Raw genomic sequence first — 18,858 nt, 5'->3', positions numbered from 1 at the left:
ATTTCTCTTATAGTTGGAAAACAGCAAATAATAAATTTTTTAAAGAAAAAATGTCTAAAAACTTATTATGTTAAAATTAGGAAAATACAAAGATTGTTAAGAAAGAAAAAGAATGAAACCAGAATAGATAAATCCATGTTGTAAAAAATTCTTAAAATACAGAGTTTTTAATCAACTATTTGAAATCTCTTCTTCCTTCCCACCATCCCCCGCCCACCTCAGTCTAAATCTAACGAAGAGTCGGGGGACTCACAGCAGCCGAGCCAGCCTTCCCAGCAGCCGTCAGTGCAGGCGGCCATCCCCCAGACCCAGCTGATGCTGGCTGGAGGACAGATAACTGGGGTGAGTCTTCACTGAGAGAATTATAATAAACTTTCATAAACTTTCTTTGTGTCAGAACTGCCATTGGCCAATACTCGGATTAGAACTGTTTGCTATGCCTGGCACCGTTTTCTTTCAGGATTTTTCTGTACTGTAGGCAGCTCTGAAAAAGGCATTTGTCCTAAGTTTTCAGAGTATCTTTTCTGACTTTTGCAGATGCTCTGGATAAACTAAAGACTTCTTTAAACTCGTGTTTCAGCTGCTGCTTCATCGTGTGGTGGGGTCATCCTGTGGCTGAGACCATGACATGGGTGTAGTCATAGTGATCAGTTTGGAGTTCTGCTACTGCTGCAGAACGGAAGCGAGAGAAAGCGCTAGTACCTACAAAAGAAAAACATTCTTTTTAAGATTCTGTGTAGTGTTCTCCGATGAAATCCCTGGTCTCCTGTCTTGGTTCTGCAGTTTGCTGTTTGGGCTGATGATCTTATCTCTCTGCCTCAGTTTTCCTTCAGTTAAATGGAGGTGTTTCCCATGTGCGGTGCTGTCTCACAGTACTGTTACAAAGATTAAGAGCAACAATACTTGAAAAACTTAAAGAATGGTGCTGTGCACATTACAGTCAATAAAGGTCATTTACTATTATTGGTAAGAAATTGGCCTTTATGGATATATTAAGCTTTTAACTTTTCAACTCTCTTTTCTGTAAGACACAAAATATTTTCCAGGGTTAAACACTTGTCTGTTATTTTTGTGGCTGGAAAAGCTAGGAGAATTATAAGAAAAATTATTTGTTATTGTTAAATTCACATCACATCAGCCCACACAACTTTTTATTTCCTTTATTTTAGTTAAGTATGTCTTGGTAGTGGGAAGGCTCTTTTAAGAATTGTTGTGAAACTATTCTCAAAATCCCCTTAATGGAAACAAACCATAAGAGAATCTTAACTTGCTGGTGGTGGGGGGGTGGGGGTGGAGATGGGGTAACTAGGTGATGGGTATTAAGGAGGGCACATGATGGAATGAGCACTGTTGAATGCTCATTAAATGCCACTGATGAATCACTGAGCTCTACCTCTGAAACTAATAATATACTATATGTTAATTGAATTTAAACAAAATAAAATTTAAAATAAAAATCCCCTCAGTAAAAATTAATATGTTTATATACTAGAGAAAATATTTATAAGCAAATATAGCTTGATAGGTATTTTGGATGGTTTGATTTTGATACTTACGCCTCTGGTGCGGAAGTTCTGTTGGATCCTTCTAGAAGGAGGGTTGTGCCACCAGGTGAATGCACCTAAGAGTATATCCCAAGGTGGGGCACCTGGCTGGCTTAGTCGGAAGAGCATGCGAATCTTGATGAATCTTGATCTCAGGGTCGTGAGCCCAAGCCCCATGTTTGGGGTGGAGATTACCAACAAAAAGAAAAGCATACGAAAAAGATTCTGTGGTTCCTTCTTGTTTGATGGGAACATGCCACCAAAAGGAAGGCAAAACACACTTACTACTTTGTATTTGCAGTAAGTTGCATTATGAAAGCCAGTTTAAATCTGCTCTAAATACATTTCTTGTTTTACTCAATGGGTTTGTTTTGAGAGACTAGTGTCCACCAGAGTCCCAAGGATACCAGGTTCCTGTGGCTGGTGCTTCCATTAAACCTGGGCTTTAGCATTCATTTGCATGTGAAGAGCGGCTGTCCCCACCTGTTTCACCGAGATAATGTATTGGAAAGGGATGTAAAGTTGCCCAGACGCAGTGCTTTCAATAATAGAAAAGACTGGGTTAGGGAGGGGCTGTAGGGAGACTTGGAAAAGAAACAAATAGAGCTCATATTCTTTAGTCATATCTTAGGACATAATGGAAATGATGGAACATGGCAGAGATTCATGCTAATGGGAAGCAGCTGGGCCTTATCAGTTCTTCCCATGGTCAGATCCAGCGTCCTGGTTCCTCATTCATCTGACTAATCACTTGCTGTTCTGTTGGGTGTAAATTTCTTTTCATATCCTGTCAGCATTGATTCTTTTTTTTCCTTGCTTACTAGTTAATTACTTTTTTGCCTGAACCCTGGGACCCAGGACAAGCTTGAATGATTGTTTAAGTCCAGAGTGAGGGCCACCATTTTAATTTAAATGTTGGGCTGGGAAGTGTAGCTTGATTGCCGATGAACGTTTCTGTCTCGGGCTCGCCGGTGCGGTTGGCCAGCTAAGGTCTTGGACCGCCGGCGTTACCTGCCGCAGAGCAGGTGCCTCGCACTGGGGGCCCTTCTCCTTCACACCTTTCAGACTGTGGCTTGTGCTTGTGCTCAGCTCACGTTGACGCCGGCGCAGCAACAGTTACTGCTCCAGCAGGCCCAGGCCCAGGCCCAGCTGCTGGCCGCCGCCGTGCAGCAACACTCGGCCAGCCAACAGCACAGTGCTGCCGGGGCCACCATCTCCGCCTCTGCCGCCACGCCCATGACGCAGATCCCCCTGTCGCAGCCCATCCAGATCGCGCAGGTGAGTGTCTCCGGTGGCCCGGGCACCTGGGGGAGGCAGAGAAGGGCCGGTTTCCTGTGGTGCAGCATTCAGTGTGGGCCCCTCAGGACCCGAGAGCTCAGGAAGGACACGGCAGCCTTCCTTGCTGCCACCGAGCTGGAAATAACACGTTTGTTTGCTAATTTGAGTTGATATTATAAACACATAACTGATTATTTGAATAACTGACTGTTTATATGAAGTGACAATTCTTGAATAATTAGTTGGCATATTTCTGGAGCAGAGGATGACTGTATTTATTTTAATTAGCTAATTATGGCAGGCCTGGTTCTTTCACGGGTGCGGCGGCGACCGGTGCCGCTCGAGTGGGCGGGATGGCACGGGCTCTCCACTGCCAAAGGAGGCGCTCACTTTCCGGAGTGCGGAGAGTGGGCTTTGGGTTCCACATTCACGTTTTAGGGCAAAGTATCCACAGATACTGAAAAGTTATTTACGATGCACAGACAGTGCTACCAAGGAAGAAAGGTCAGTGAAACCCTTTATCTTGAGAAGAGGAAGAAAGTACAGGTAGTCGTATCGGTAAGTCCTACCAAGAATTCTTCAGAGTCTAGTGCGAGACGATGGTCCTTAACCGCCCTAGAGGAGACTCCGAAGTGCGGCAGTGGATTTGCAGTGTAGCTCGAATTGGACTAGATGTTGCAAAGGAGCCAGTAAACTATTGAGTAAAGAATACGTGTCAGACTAATTTTTATGACTGTTCTATACAAGCTTTACCAAGATGTTTAATTTTGGCCTCTTGCTTCATCACCAAATTCACATTAAGTGTGTAAGATCTGAGACCCTGTGTTGACATTATTCTAATAAGATAACGTGCACAGAAGCACATTGAAAACTATGAAACACTAAGCCGAGATAAGCAAGTTCAGTATGCTGTGGATTGGATTTTTATGTGGATAGCTCTTTTTAGTTGTTTTTACACTGATTTTGCAGTTGAGTTAGACTGGTACCAATTTTAATGAATCATTATAGATACTTTAATTTATTGATGCAAATTCAGACATAGTGCTCTCAATTTTTATTTAAGAGAAAGATCAGTTGAATATTCAAAAACTCAACATACTCTTTCCTCACTCGATTTGTAAAACCCATATTGGTCTTTACATGTTACAAACTCAACCGTAACCGTTTGTTTTGAGGAAATTCGTAATTACTCTTGGAAACTAGGTTTGGCCTGAGTCAGGACGCAGTAGCTTGCCACACAACTCCTGAGTCCTCCTGGCCGCATCGGTTCTTCTTTGTTTCCTCTTCACGCACATCCCCAGGCACACCCCGTTCCGAAGACGGAAGACTGTAAAATAAATATTGACTCTTTTTTATTTGGATGACCCGGTTTATCCTCTGCAGAACCTGATGATTCAGGGAGTTTGATTTCGGGATCTCCAAGCTGTGTTTTAATTGTGTTTTCCAGGATCTGCAGCAACTGCAGCAGCTTCAGCAGCAGAATCTCAACCTGCAGCAGTTCGTGCTGGTGCATCCGACCGCCAACCTGCAGCCCGCGCAGTTCATCATCTCCCAGACGCCCCAGGGCCAGCAGGGTGAGCGCCGGCGCCGCTCCTGTGGGCGCACCGGGCCGCCGCGCGGGGGCTCCTACACCGGCTACTTTCGCCGGCCCGGGAACTGTCCATCAGCACAACCGTTCTACTGCATTGACTCTAACTTCCAACTCAGTACTTGTGTTAAGAAAAATGCACCTTTCGGTCAAGTCCTTCACTGCCTTTCCTCGGTTTAGTCACGAAGGGGGAACCGAGAGCTTGGCCAAAACCTAAATGAAATCTTTCACATAAATTACTTCTAGTATTTTGATAGTTTTTCTTGAGAATGTATTATGACATGTGGGCTGAGCATTAAAAGCATATGCTTTTAACAGTCATTTGTTTTAAAGTTTGAGAAGGACAAGGGTATTTACTATATTAGAAGTTGCAGGTTTTTGAGTTATAAAAAAAAGTTTGAGGCCTTTTAATACCAAAAGTTGTTTTGTCATTTCTGTACCAAACAGTTAAGTTCAGTCATGTTTGTAAGATTGGTTACTGGAGTCACTGTAGAGAGATTTCAGGGTATCATGCCTTCACCCCAAGACACATGAGTGCATCTCCACCAGTGCCTCATTACTTCTGTCCTTTAGCCCTCTTCGTCTTGGTGATTCATTCTAAAACCTTTCCTTGTGTAAATACCTGTCCCACTTAATAGACAGCCTGCTCCCTCCCTGAACCAGACAGTCCTCTGGTCCAGCATCTACTGGCAGTTTCCAGTGCAGTCTGGGTTAAGAAGGTGAGCTCTTCTTAGAGTTTCAGGCTGCTTCCATTTAGAGTAAGTACTTATTCATTTTCATCCATTCCTTACTAACTAACATAAAGGATTTGCCAACCAGAGAGCCCCTCGGAGCCAGTATCAAACAAATGCGTCACGTTTACTTTAATGGTTCTTGTCTTCCTGCCCAACTTGTATTTAACAAGATTGAATTTTTAGCAAATAAGACATTAAGAGTTTTAAGACTGATAAAACTATCAAGAGATCAGTTGGAAATTTTCACTTCACTTTCTTACTCTCGGTTTTGCTGTATGTTCAAAGCAATCTTGAGTGTTTCTGACACGACACGTTTGTGTTTTACAGGTCTCCTGCAAGCGCAAAATCTTTTAACGCAACTACCTCAGCAAAGCCAAGCCAACCTCCTACAGTCACAGCCAAGCATCACCCTCACCTCCCAGGTCAGTTTTCTCCCGGGGACGGTTGTTTTCTCTTACCCTGATGTTTTGACGGATTCTTGGACTTGGTTAAATCATAAAACACAGCAAAACCCCATCATACCCTGATAAAAATAATCCAGATAGTTTTCACAAAGTGATCAAAGATTCAAAACAGAACTTACCAGCTTGATAAAGCAGTGCCACCAAACTGATGTCGTCTTTGACCGCCTTTAGGGAGTTCCTGTTTGCTCATGTGTTTATAAAGAATAACTTTGTTAGTGGCAGATGAGCAGTGAGTTCTGGCTATTTGAGCATCATCTCATCTCCCTGACCCCTCCCCTCAGTTGTCTGTAGAGATTTCCACTTGCATTAGGAACCTAGTGCCTCGGTTCAAAACATCATTGGCCTTGGCACTTTCTCAGAAATTGCAGAGACGTTCTGACCTCTCTGTTCTCTTTCCTTTTGGCTCTAAGATCTTGCTTTGGCTCATTTCTATTAGAGTTAATGTGTCAGCATCTTGAGATTTAATAGATCATTTGCTTCGTAACCACCTGTGACTCTGAGCAGGTCATTTTACCTCCGTGGACCAGCATTTCTTCTTCTGTTGTTGAGGAGGTTGAACTGACTGATCTTGAGTCTCTCTTCCAGCTCTGATTCTCTTTGTTTATAGTCTTGAAAGTTATCATGAGCACATTGCCACATTTGACAAAATGCAACATCTGTTTATGTTTTAAAAAAAAAAACTCTTGCAAACTAGGAATAGTTTTCAAACCCAGTAAAAGGCATCTACCGAAAACAAACAAACCCCACATCATACTTCCCATTAAAATCAGGAATAAGGCAAGGATGTCCACTGTCCGCACTTACTCAGCATGGTACTGTAGGGCCTAGCAGTGCAGTAACACACGAAAAGGGAATAAAGCACATACAGATTAGAAAGGAAGATGTAGACCCGTCTTAATTGGTAGACAACATGATGGTCAATGTAGGAAATCCTAAGGAATCTACAAAAGGCTGCTGGAATTAATAAGTGAGTTTAGCAAGAATGTAGGACTAGTGATCAGTCAGTATTAGCAAGGATTGTTTGGAAGTTGAAATTAAGAGGAAAAATATTTACAGTATTTATGGGTAAATTTAACAAGTCATCTGAAGGACTTACATATTGAAAACTACAAAATATTGCTGAGTGAAATTAAAGAAGACCTAAATAAATGGACAGATATGATATGTTCATGAATCAGAAGACCTACATTGCTAAAATGTGAATTCTTTTCCAAGTCAAGCTATAGATTGAAACAATTCCAATCAGTACCCAACAGGCTTTTTAAAATAGAAATTGGTTGGGGCGCCTGGGTGGCTCAGTGGGTTAAGCCGCTGCCTTCGGCTCAGGTCATGATCTCAGGGTCCTAGGATCGAGCCCCGCATCGGGCTCTCTGCTCAGCGGGGAGCCTGCTTCCTCCTCTCTCTCTGCCTGCCTCTCTGCCTGCTTGTCATCTCTCTCTGTCAAATAAATAAATAAAATCTTTAAAAAAAAAAAAAAGTAAAATAGAAATTGGCATGGTGTTTCTAACATTTATATGGAATTGTGGAGGACATAGAGTAATCAAACAATTTTGAAAAGTAAAAAAGTTGAAAGACTACCTCATGTCAGGAAATGTTATAAAGCTGTAGTAATGAAGGTAGGATGATAATGGCCCACGGATAGAAGTGAAACCGAATACAAGGGTAAGGAGACCTACACATCTATCGCCAACTGATTTTCCACAAAGATGCCAAAGGATTTCAGTGAGAAAAGGAAAGCCTTCGGTTATCCATAGACACTCCCCCCCCCCAAAAAAGAATCTTGATTCTATTTTACACAATTTACAATGATTTATTTGAAATGGGTTATGGACCTAACCTTCCAGAAGAAAACTTAGGAAAAATCTTTGTGTCCTTGGAAAGAAAATGACTTCCTCCTCCTCCTCCTCCTTCTTTTTTTAAGATTTTATTTATCTAAGAAAGAAAGTAAGAGAGAGAACGATGCGGGGGGTGCAGAGGGAAAGGGAGAAACAGACTCCCTGCTCGGGATGCCCCGCCCTGTCCTAGGACCCTGGGATCCTGACCAGGGTGGAAGGCAGATACTTAACCAACTGGGCTCCCCAGGCACCCGAAGGTAATGATTCCTTAAATAGGACACAAAAAGGGGTGTTGGGTAGCTCACTCAATTGAGCATCTGACTCTAGATTTCAGCTCAGGTTATGATCTCAGGGTGGTGGGTCAAGCCCCACTTTGGGCTTCATGCTCAGCAGGGAGTCTGCTTTTTTCCTTTTCCCTCTTTCTCTGCCCCTCCTCTGGCTCTTGCATGTGTGCTCTCTCTCTAAAATAAATAAATCTTTTTTTTTTTTTTTTTAAGAATAGGACACAAGAAGCAGTAATCATAAAAGAAAATGATTAATTTATAAAAATGAAAATTCTTTGTTTATTAAAAAGGCACAGACTAGAAGAAAATATTCTTCAAATTTATATCTGATAAGACTTACGCTCAGAATTTAAAACAAATTCATACAACTCAATAATATTTTAAAAAGGGGGGTATGTGCAAAATATTTGAAAATACTTCACCAAAGAAGAAGGTATGTGAATGCCCAGTAACCATATAAAAAGATGCTCAAGATCATATGTCATCAGGGAGATGCAGAGGAACTATCACTACACACACTAGAATGGGCAAAATTTAAAAGGCTGTGACAATACCAAGTGGAAAGCAACTGGGTTCTTTCATATATTGTCGGTGGGGCTGCAAGTTGGGGCAAACACTCTGGAGAACAGTTTGGCAGTTTCTTACAGAGTTAAATATGCAGGTACCTTATGGCCCAGCACTTCTGCTCCAAGAAATGAAAGCATATGTCCGAGCCAAGACCTGTATATAAATGTCCAGAGCAGTTTTATTCGTCATCATCCTAGCCTGGAAACAACCTCAATGTCCAGCAGCTGGTGACTAGGTGACATCATTTTTGGCATATCCTTATGATGGAATGCTGCTTGGCAATGGGAAGAAATGGACGTGTGAAACACTCACCAACGTGTGTGCATTTTGGAAGCATCGTGTTACGTGGAGGAAGCCCAGCACGAAGGGCAGCAGACTGTATGATTCAGCATGTGTGGTGTCTTAGAAGGCAGAACTGTAGGGACAGAAATCCTGTCAGTGCTTGCCAGGGGCTGGGGGCTAAGGGTGGAGATTGGTGGCAAAGAGCACAAAGGAACTTTTGTGGGGGGTAGAATGTTGTATATCTTAATTGTTGCAGCAGTTCTATGTCTATATACAGTTGTAGAATGTTGTATATCTTAATTGTTGCAGCAGTTCTATGTCTATATACAGTTGTCAGAGCATCAAACTGTACACTTTTAAATTTACATTTCATTGTGATTATGCTGCATATAAAAATCAGGTTGGAGTTTGGAAAAAAGCCTGTACCAGCAGTTCCTTCCCAGCTTCCACACTCAGCTCACAGGGCAAGGCTGGTGTGGCTTCACCTGACCCCTGGGCATTGACTTCTCCTCTGCTGTTGCTAGCTTTGGCCCGGTGCAGCCTGAGGTTTCTGGAGTTGGGGTAACTTATCTGTAACCACCCCACCAAGAGGGACGCTATTTTTAGTCCTTTCTCATTGGAGGACGGGGCTTCTTCAAGCCTGGAGATGAAGTCACAGTTCAATAGCCGAGACTCACCTCTGCCGGGCAGCCAGGGTCCCTGGGGCGTGCGCAGCTGCAGGATTCTAACTCGGTTGGTGCGGGGTCGGGCTCCTCGCGCACGGTCAGGGTGAACGACCTGCCTCGTCTGCAGCATCTGACAGAGAGGAGCTTGGTTGTCCTCACTGAGACAGGACGACAGAGACGCGCTTACTCCAGTTGTGGGCCTGGGTCGTGTCTACCACGTGGTTTCTGGGCCGGCTGGTTCGGTTGGAAAGAGCACATCACTCTCCAGGTTGAAGTTTGGGGTGTAGGACGCATGTAAATTACAAGAAAACTCACAGCCGCAGGCTCTGGCTGTCATGCCGGCTTCGACGCCCTCAGCTGGGCTACTTCCCAGGAAGGCTTGAGTCTGCAGCTCGGCTGTAGTCAGGCAGCACCTTCCACGATCGAAGACTCACACCGACAGGTGCCAATCAGGGCTTGGGAGCAAAACAGAGTAGCCTTATGTTTGTGTAATAAGGAAATCTAGTATTTTATTCAAAAGAAGAAAGATTATACCTTCATGTCTTCAGATAAACTCTAGATAGATTTAAATAAATATTTAAAAACAGAGAGGAAGCCAACACACTGTTAAAGGAATTTTATCTGAGTTAGAAATAAGTGAAAGCTTTCTCAGATTTGAAGCAATAAAATATTAGAAAGAAAAAAAAAGTTCACCCAAATGACAGTTTAAAACCTATGTACACTGAGAAAGAAAAGGAAAAAAACAGATTGCGAAATCTATTTGTACTAATGCAACAAAGATTTACTCTCTAACATCTGGTGAGCTCCATAGGGATTAGAATAAAGAGACCATTAATAGACACATGGCTATGGATCTAAATTGATTGATAAAGAAATACAAGTAATAATTGACACATGGGAAAATTTCCGAGTAATAAGAAATTCAAATTAAGGCAATAGTGAAGTACCATATACTCCTTTAATTAGCAATACATCTTTAAAAACTGCTACCACAATCATGTCGAAGAAACTAGCATTTTATAGTGAGAACCAACATGATGTATATCAAAAGACATGGAATTATTTATGATGTGCCCTTTAACCAGGTATAGAAAATCACTTCTGGGGGCGCCTGGGTGGCTCAGTGGGTTAAAGCCTCTGCTTTCGGCTCAGGTCATGATCCCAGGGTCCTGGGATCGAGCCCCACATCGGGCTCTCTGCTCAGCAGGGAGCCTGCTTCCTCCTCTCTCTCTGCCTACTTGTGATCTCTGTCTGTCAAGTAAATAAATAAAATCTTTAAAAAAAAGAAAGAAAGAAAGAAAATCACTTCTGAATTTATCTCAACTAGTTACAAAGGTGGGAAAAAGAATCCTATGTATAAAGTTTTTCATTATGTTATGTGGTAACTCTCTTAACGAAAACATAAATGAAAAAAGTATCTAGCAATGAAGAAATTGTTAAGTTAGTTAGGATAATATCTCTTCAGTCAGCCTTTGAAAATGATAATTATGAAGCAGAGCATAAAATTATATATATTATAATTACAGTTAAAGTTAAGAATGTAGGGGCCCCTCGGTGGCTCAGTCATTAAGCATCTGACTTCGGCTCAGTTCATGATCCCAGGACTGGGATCGAGTCCTGCATCGGGCTCCCTGCTCAGTGGGAAGCCTGCGTCTTCCTCTGCCGCTCCCCCTGCTTGTGTTCCCTCTCTCTCTAAAATCTCTAAAGTTAGGAATGTAGATCCAAGGCAGAGAAGAACCTGGTAGAGGTAATAAGTAGGTTTTAGGGCATTGTGTATGGTGACAGTATCCAATCACGAATGTGTCCTTATCTTCTGACTCCTCAAGATGCACACATTAAATGTATACAGCTTCTTTTACATCAGTCATACCTGAGTAAAAGCAAAGTTTACTGTTTGACTTTGTGCCCTGTGGACCCTTCCAGTGTCTTAATAATATAAAAGTTACTCTGATGTGTGAGATGCAGGACTTGTTATTGAAGATATGAAAATTACTTAGAACTTGTGTGAGATACATGTAGAGGTTAAATAAACATAGTACAACAAATGAAAACAGCATAAAAAAGGAAAGAAGTGTAGGTCTACGAAAAGATATACCAAAAAAAGAAGCTAAGTCATTTAAACTGTAGGTGATTTACTCTCCCCTTAAACTGTTTTTATAACACTGTGTTGTAAGTTGGAGATGTGCTAGTGATGAACAAAACGGATGTGGTCCCTGCTCTTTTGAAACTTACACCTTAAGTGGCATATTGATGAAGAGATTCTTTAAAATAGTCTAATTTGTTATGTATGCTCTGAACACAAGTATCTTATGCACACATATATTTGAAAACCCGAGTATAATGGGTTTCATTTTTGAGTAGTTAATTTTTTCTCCTGGACTGGACGTGTCTAACTGTAAGCGTAGCCGTGGCACACACGGGCTGGCACGCTGCCCTCCTCGCCGGGCCGGTACACTGTGCCTTCCGCGGGTCCCACGGTCCACGTAGTTCTTACAAAGGCTGCTGCTCCGTAAGTTGTTCGCGTGTGGCACATCCCAGTGGGTCATTGTGTGCGCTTGTTCTCATGTCCTTCCGTCCCCGGAACAGCCAGCAACCCCGACGCGCACGATAGCAGCCACTCCGATCCAGGCACTCCCCCAGAGCCAGTCGACACCAAAGCGAATCGATACCCCCAGCCTGGAGGAGCCCAGTGACCTTGAGGAGCTTGAGCAGTTTGCCAAGACCTTCAAACAAAGACGAATCAAACTTGGATTCACTCAGGTAGGACGCGGAAGGTTCCCCGGCTTTGGTGTCGCCTAGTTTTAGATTGGAACTTGTTCTTAGCCGTTTTCTGCGTTTATAGATTTAGATTGCTCATCATATAGTCAGTATAAATGTATGATTTAATGTTAGGTTAAAATCTTTAATCTTTAATGTTAGGTTAAATCTTTAAGATGTCTCTCAGAACACCGGCCTCTGAAGTCATAATTAGACCAATAAAAGGTGAGAGTTTAAAAGATTATGTTTGGGAATACTGTAATTATAGTGAGGGTTTTATCTGTGGGACATCTGGTTCTAGGCCTTAGTGCTCTGAGTAAAGGTTGCAGGGGGAAAGTCTGAGAGAATTGTTTCAAACAGATTTTTGGGAGGGAGTAGGGGGCCAGTGGAGAAAGACAGACACACGCACACAATAAGCCCAAACTGAAAGTAAACAAATAGAAATCTGTTAAATCTGAAAAGTCAAAATTAATCAAAATCCAAATTAATTTTTTTTAATGTCACCTAGCAGAGGGCTTTTAATGTGGAATAAGTTTAACGGTCTGAACAGGCATCTGGGTATGCGGTACCCTTGTTCCAAGTGCTACCACGGTTACCTCCGATGAACGGGTCACAAATGATACTTTGAAAGCAGGGAAAGAATTAAGCCGCATAGCAGTTATGTAAAATGATATGAGATCATTAGATGGAAAACAGTTGCCGAAGTATAGAGGATTGGGTGTTTTTATGGAATCAGGAAAAACCTGCTGTTTTCTTAGAATATAATTACCATGTGAAGATTAAGCCACTACTTAAACATTGTCCAAATTATTTTCAGTTGAAAGTAAAGTATGCGCTGTTGTGGTAGATCAAAAACCAGGGATGATATCCCTCTTTCCTCTGTGTTTTTAAGAGCAGACTTTTTGTTCCTTATATTTCTCTGGTAAGTTATTTTTGCTTAAAGAAACTAATTACATATTAGGAGCCTGAAACGATTTTTTAAGTAGATACAGTTTTAGAGAAAATGTAGTTATCTTTGTGAGCAAACAAATTACAATTCATAGAGTTCAGTACTTTTGAAATATCTTAACAATCTGGCTTGTTTTTAAAAAAGAAAGCTAGGAGCACCTTGGTGGCTCAGCAGGTTAAGCTGCTGCCTTCGGCTCAGGTCATGATCTCAGGGTCCTGGGATCAAGCCCCGCATCGGGCTCTCTGCTCAGCAGGGGCCTGCTTCCTCCTCTCTCTCTGCCTGCCTCTCTGCCTGCTTGTGATCTCTGTCAAATAAATAAATCTTTAAAAAAAAATTTTTTTTTAACTTTTACCCAAATAGCGTTTAGCCTTTCTGTGGCATTTGAGCCAAAACATTGCTAGTGTTGTTTCTCCTTCTCTTAACTTTCTCTTTCTTTTTACGGAAAGGAGCTTCGTTATGGTTTGGTGCTTTTTGGCTAATCCTGTTATCTGGGATGACTCTTACTGATTTTTCAGAATGACTTTGACATACCACTGGCAGCATTTTGCAGAATTTAACTGCGTGGATTACAGCACCTATTACTGGTGCAGGATGGGAAAATCAACCTTTATTTTATTTATTTATTTTTTAAATATTTTATTTATTTATTTGACAGAGATCACAAGTAGATGGAGAAGCAGGCAGAGAGAGAGAGAGGGAAGCAGGCTCCCTGCTGAGCAGAGAGTCCGATTCGGGACTCGATCCCAGGACCCTGAGATCATGACCTGAGCTGAAGGCAGCGGCTTAACCCACTGAGCCACCCAGGTGCCCTCAACCTTTATTTTTAAGTCACACTATCCCAGTTGTAGTTTTTCAAAGGTTGCTTTGTATCCTGTTTATATACACACACAGGGGTAGTTGTTAGTTTAAACAATACGTTAGTAAGTGTTTTAAACAGCAGTTTTTTTTGTTTTTTTTTGTTTTTTTAAGATTTTAGTTATTTGAGAGAGAAAATGCGAGAGAGAGCATGAAGGGAGGAAGGAGCAGAAAAAGAAGCAGATTCCCTGCTGACAGGACCCCCGCCCCCGACACTGGCCTTGATCCTAGGACCCTGAGATCATTACCTGAGCCTCCCAGGCATGCCCTAAACAGTAATTTTCTATTTACTTAATTGGTTAAAAGATTGCTGTAGGTGTCACTATATAGTTGGGAGGCATACCAGAGTATAACACTTTTATCACATGTGGTAGATTCATTATTTCCAAATTGCAGCCTTTGCTCTTTTAAAAAGTATCAGGGGCTCCTGGCGGTCTCAGGTGGTTCCATGCCTGACTTCAGCTCAGGTCATGGTCTCATGGTCCTGGGATCAAGCCCCGAGTCAGGCTCCCTCACTTGGTGGATTGATCTCAGGGTCATGAGATCGATCCCCATGTCAGACTCTGCACTCAGTGTGGAATCGGCTTAGGACTCTCTCTCCCTCACCTGCACAACCACCTCCCCGCCCCACCGCCTCACATGCTCTCTCTCAAATAAATAAATAAATAAATCTTTAAAAAATTTTTTAAAGTACGAAGTAAAATTGTATTATAAATCCCACATGGATAGTTGATGGCATGGCTCTATGTGTAGCCACCATTAAAGACATTTATTTTTATAGTGATGTGATTTTTGATGTGTTATTTTTGTATACTTACCAATAGCGTTACTTTTCATAGAAAGATATTACAGAAGTTTTTGAGAAATTCTTAGCAAATTATGCAGATATGATGTCAGAAGACATTTATTTTCATCTGACTACTACAGCAGCTCTTCTTCTCAGAGAATTGCAAGGTTTAGTTGGCGCAGCTTTCTAGAAAGCTATAATCTAAACAAATAAAGTGGCCCAGACCTGCATATATGTGACAAACAAAGCATGTTTATAGTGAATATTTATTGATTGACTGAAGTAAGATCTAACAAATGTATAATGATACCAATATAGATAAACCTGTTTCTACAGATACATTTGTATATAAATGTAATGGACACCAGTTATACCCATTCACACCATCCTGGTTCTTTCGGTTTTACTATAATTGGAAGGAAATCAATAAGCAGTCCATTTCTGCTTTTAGAGATTGTATGTTCAAAGCTGTCAATGAAACTTTTTGTGATGGTGGGAATGTTCTGTATTTGTGTGTTCAGTACAATAGCCATTATCCACGTGTGGCTACTGAGCGTTTGACAGACAGCTAGTAGTGCTAATAAGGAACTGAGTTTTTAATTTATTTGATTTGAATTAATTCAAGTTTAGGTAGCCACATCAGTTGAAGTTCTGATATTCTCTCTACCTCGTTTTATCATATAGTTTGAACATTTTTAAAAGATTTTATTTATTTATTTGACACACAGAGACCACAAGTAGGCAGAGAGGCAGACAGAGAGAGGGGGAAGCAGGCTCCCCGCTGAGTAGAGAGCCCAATGTGGGGCTCGATCCCAGGACCCTGAGATCATGACCTGAGCCGAAGGCAGAGGCTTTAACCCACTGAGCCACCTAGGCACCCCTAGTTTGAACATTTAAACCTATACCTCTGTTAAACTTTTTATCAGAAGTTGCGCACCAGTAAGAAAATGGAGTTTTCTTAAGAATGTTTGTTTTTGGGGGGGCCCCCTGGATGGCGCAGTCAGTGAAACATCTGCCTTCAGCTCAGGTCATGATCTCAGGGTCCTGGGATCGAGTCCCTCATCGGGCTCCCTGCTCAGTAGGAAGTCTGCTGCTCGCTCTCTCCCACTGCCCCTGCTTGTGTTCCCTCTCTGTGTCAAGTAAAGAAATAAAATCTTGGGCGGGGGGAAGGTTTTATTCCTTTCCTTAACTACCACCTAGATGCAGGTGCTAATAAATGGTGTAGTATCGGATTGGGAGGGCTGGGGGGTGTCCAACGACTAGGATAATCTCAGTTCAAAATAAGTGTGGTTGCAGTTGTTGGGAGTTGGCTGTTGCATGGTAGAATTGGCTGTGTAGTACTTAGGACTAGAAATGTTACCTTTCTGTCCTGCCACTAAACTAATTGAAATGAGAGCATGAATCATTTAAACTCCATGAGTTTCTATTACCTGTATATAAAATAACTACTAAGATAACGGCTTTTTTCAGCTTTAACAGGAGAGATTCAGCTGGAAGAAAAGCACTGTATACATTTCAAAGGTTATAGGCTTATAAAGAAAGACATCTTTTGTAATATATTCAGGGGATCATTGTTCTATTGCTATAAGGTTACCAAGTTTCCAGTGCCCATGAAGGTTTAACTAAGTGGGTCAAACCTCTCTACTGTGAATTTCTGTCTCTATAATGGTTACAAAAGTAGTCTTTTAGGATACCTGTTTTTGTAACCAACTTTGAAATCCAAACTAAGGGTGGAAAATAGATTTTTTCTCACTGCTTCCAGAAATACTTTACGGGGGGCAGGAGGAACGTGCAGAGAGAGCGAGGCCTTATTTCTAGATTCTACAGTGATTTACAGGAAGTTTGGCTAGTTCAGAAGGACCTGAAGTTATCTAAGCATTTACATCTATTAACTCTATAGGACACACAGGTAACTGGCTTTAAGGATTATTTAAATCATTGTGGTTGTATCAGTTAAGGGGCTTGATAGGATATCAGCACTGTCTTTTGAAACTTAGAAATATTTGATAGCTTGATTGTTACATGAGGTAGCAAGAAGAGACTCAAAACAGAGAGAAAATCGGAGTCACAAATTCTGTCATAATTCAGGCCTGGTAACCTTCCTTGTTGAATGCTGTGCTTGGCCCAAGGTTGGATGCATTTGTGGGACCCGGTAAAGGGAGTGATTGTTGAGTCTTTAGAACAGTTTCTGCAGCAGCACCGTTGAGTGAGGACTTTGGACATTAGTGAGACAAATTACTTCTCTTCCTCTCCCCCTCCTGCTCTGTATTACCGTGCAGGGTGATGTTGGGCTCGCTATGGGTAAACTGTATGGAAATGACTTCAGCCAAACGACCATCTCTCGCTTTGAAGCCTTGAACCTCAGCTTTAAGAACATGTGCAAGCTAAAGCCACTCTTGGAGAAGTGGCTAAATGATGCAGGTGAGTGACTGTATAAGACACTTCCTCACTGTCCAGTGGAATTTTGCAGCAGATGTTTACACATGGGTTTATGTTTCCTGTTGCATTCTTGGTACTTCAGAACATCGAAAATCACTCATGTTGGAAGGGTCATTGTCAGTTATGACGCCGTAAGTCAGAGAGTCATGCACTTAGCTCTAGTAATTACAAAGTACACAATGAACAATGATTTTTAGCCTTGGAATATTTCTTGTATTTGAACCAGAGTTAGGGATAGTAGAAGCAAGAGGATAAGAAGTCCTGTGTATTTAGATAACGCTTGAAAAACAGATTTATAGGTTCTTCCTTGATGGATCATCGTAAACTTCCTATTGATCATATTTCTGCTTTTGTTAGTAATATTTCATAGAGAAAAAGTTGCACTGCTGGTTTTAACTTCGGTCTTTTGTACTGAGATTTCCTTTTGGAAAATTTGGATTTTGAGTCACAGAATCATAGGCTCTGAGAGCCGTAAGGAACCACAGAGAGCTTCTAGACCGTGGTTCTCACTGTAGATATGAACAAAAGTCAGGTCTTTGGAAAAGACAGACCTGTCATAGCCACCCTGGGACGATCTGCTTCCACAGCTCGGGGGGAGGCCTCAGCATGAGCAGTCCTACTGAGTTCCGCAGGTGCGGGGGGAGGCCTCAGCATGAGCAGTCTGTCTTACTGAATTCTGCAGGTGCGAACACCTCATTTTCTGTCCAGTGCAGACAAACGCAGAGATGTCTGTGACATGACCAGGGCCATTGGACTATTAAGTGCCCGAACCTTGTTTAAACTTTACTTAGAAAGATCTATGGTAGAGAATGATGTTTTAATGTAGGTTATGAAAACCTTCCCGTGCTTGCTTTTAACTTAACATATTTTTGTCAGTTTTGTTGTCCTTAATATATGTATCACGTGCATGAATCACGCTCCACTAACTTGACTTCTGTGTTTTCTTCTTTCTTACAGAGAACCTCTCATCTGATTCAGGTCTCTCCAGCCCAAGTGCCCTGAATTCTCCAGGGCTGGGAATGGAAGGCTTGAACCGCAGGAGGAAGAAACGCACCAGCATAGAGACCAACATCCGTGTGGCCTTAGAGAAGAGTTTCTTGGAGGTTAGGTTTTTACTTCTCTTGTACATATGATTGTCTGTGTAATGTTTGGTGCTGTAGGTGACAAAAGACGGACTTGTCGGCCTCAGTCCTGTAACCTAGTGGAGAACAGTGGGCAAAGCCGGTTACTGAACATCAGAAACAGAACCAGCGTGCAGGGTGCAGGAAAGCCCAGGCTCGAGCCATGTGAGCCCCAGTGGGACAGGCAGCAGCTGCCCCGGGAGAGCGGGGGAAGCCCTGGAAGCAGAGGAAACGCAAGAGCAAAGACATCCAGGGAGGGAACACCTCAAGGTAGATCCGGCGACACACGGATGGTTTGGTGTGACTAGTGTCTGGGCGCCTGGAATAGTCGTTTGGTACCGGCAGGCTGCGGGCCTTGGATCGCCATGAGCGGGTTGGCCTGTTCGTTTGTTAGTTACTGCCCCAGGGGTATCGCAGTCTGAGCTTCCCGTCACATTTTGACTTCCCTAATGTAGAAAAGCCGGGAGGAACACTGAGTCAGGAATCTTTATTCATTCGACGTGTGACTGGTCAAGTTACTGGATTTCCTAGGCTGAAGTCCCTTTATCTGTGAATCCCCGCCCTTCCTGCCCAGTAGGCTTATTGCAGGCCTCACTGTCCTGGTGAAGGCATGTCCTGAAGCATGAGAAGCTCTTAAATTCCTACTGAGATAACAAAGTTGTATTGATGATAAATCGAATAAAATTGATAATTTTATTCAAGATTGATA

At 42.3% G+C, this 18,858-nt stretch overlaps 1 protein-coding gene across 6 annotated transcripts in view; it reads left to right on the top strand.

Moving 5' to 3' along the window:
- POU2F1 (POU class 2 homeobox 1) overlaps positions 1–18,858 on the top strand; it is a 173,218-nt gene that overhangs the window by 134,570 nt on the left and 19,790 nt on the right. For all 6 annotated transcript variants that reach the window (XM_059412472.1, XM_059412471.1, XM_059412475.1 and 3 more), the window contains exons 5-11: positions 223–342; positions 2,634–2,822; positions 4,270–4,396; positions 5,472–5,566; positions 11,828–12,001; positions 16,869–17,010; positions 17,986–18,131. In XM_059412472.1, coding sequence (XP_059268455.1) covers positions 223–342; positions 2,634–2,822; positions 4,270–4,396; positions 5,472–5,566; positions 11,828–12,001; positions 16,869–17,010; positions 17,986–18,131 — 993 coding nt within the window. The remainder of the gene's footprint in view (positions 1–222; positions 343–2,633; positions 2,823–4,269; positions 4,397–5,471; positions 5,567–11,827; positions 12,002–16,868; positions 17,011–17,985; positions 18,132–18,858) is intronic.

This window comes from Mustela nigripes, chromosome 10, assembly GCF_022355385.1.
Source record: "Mustela nigripes isolate SB6536 chromosome 10, MUSNIG.SB6536, whole genome shotgun sequence".
Lineage (NCBI taxonomy): Eukaryota > Metazoa > Chordata > Mammalia > Carnivora > Mustelidae > Mustela > Mustela nigripes.
This window is presented reverse-complemented; position numbering and strand designations above follow the sequence as displayed.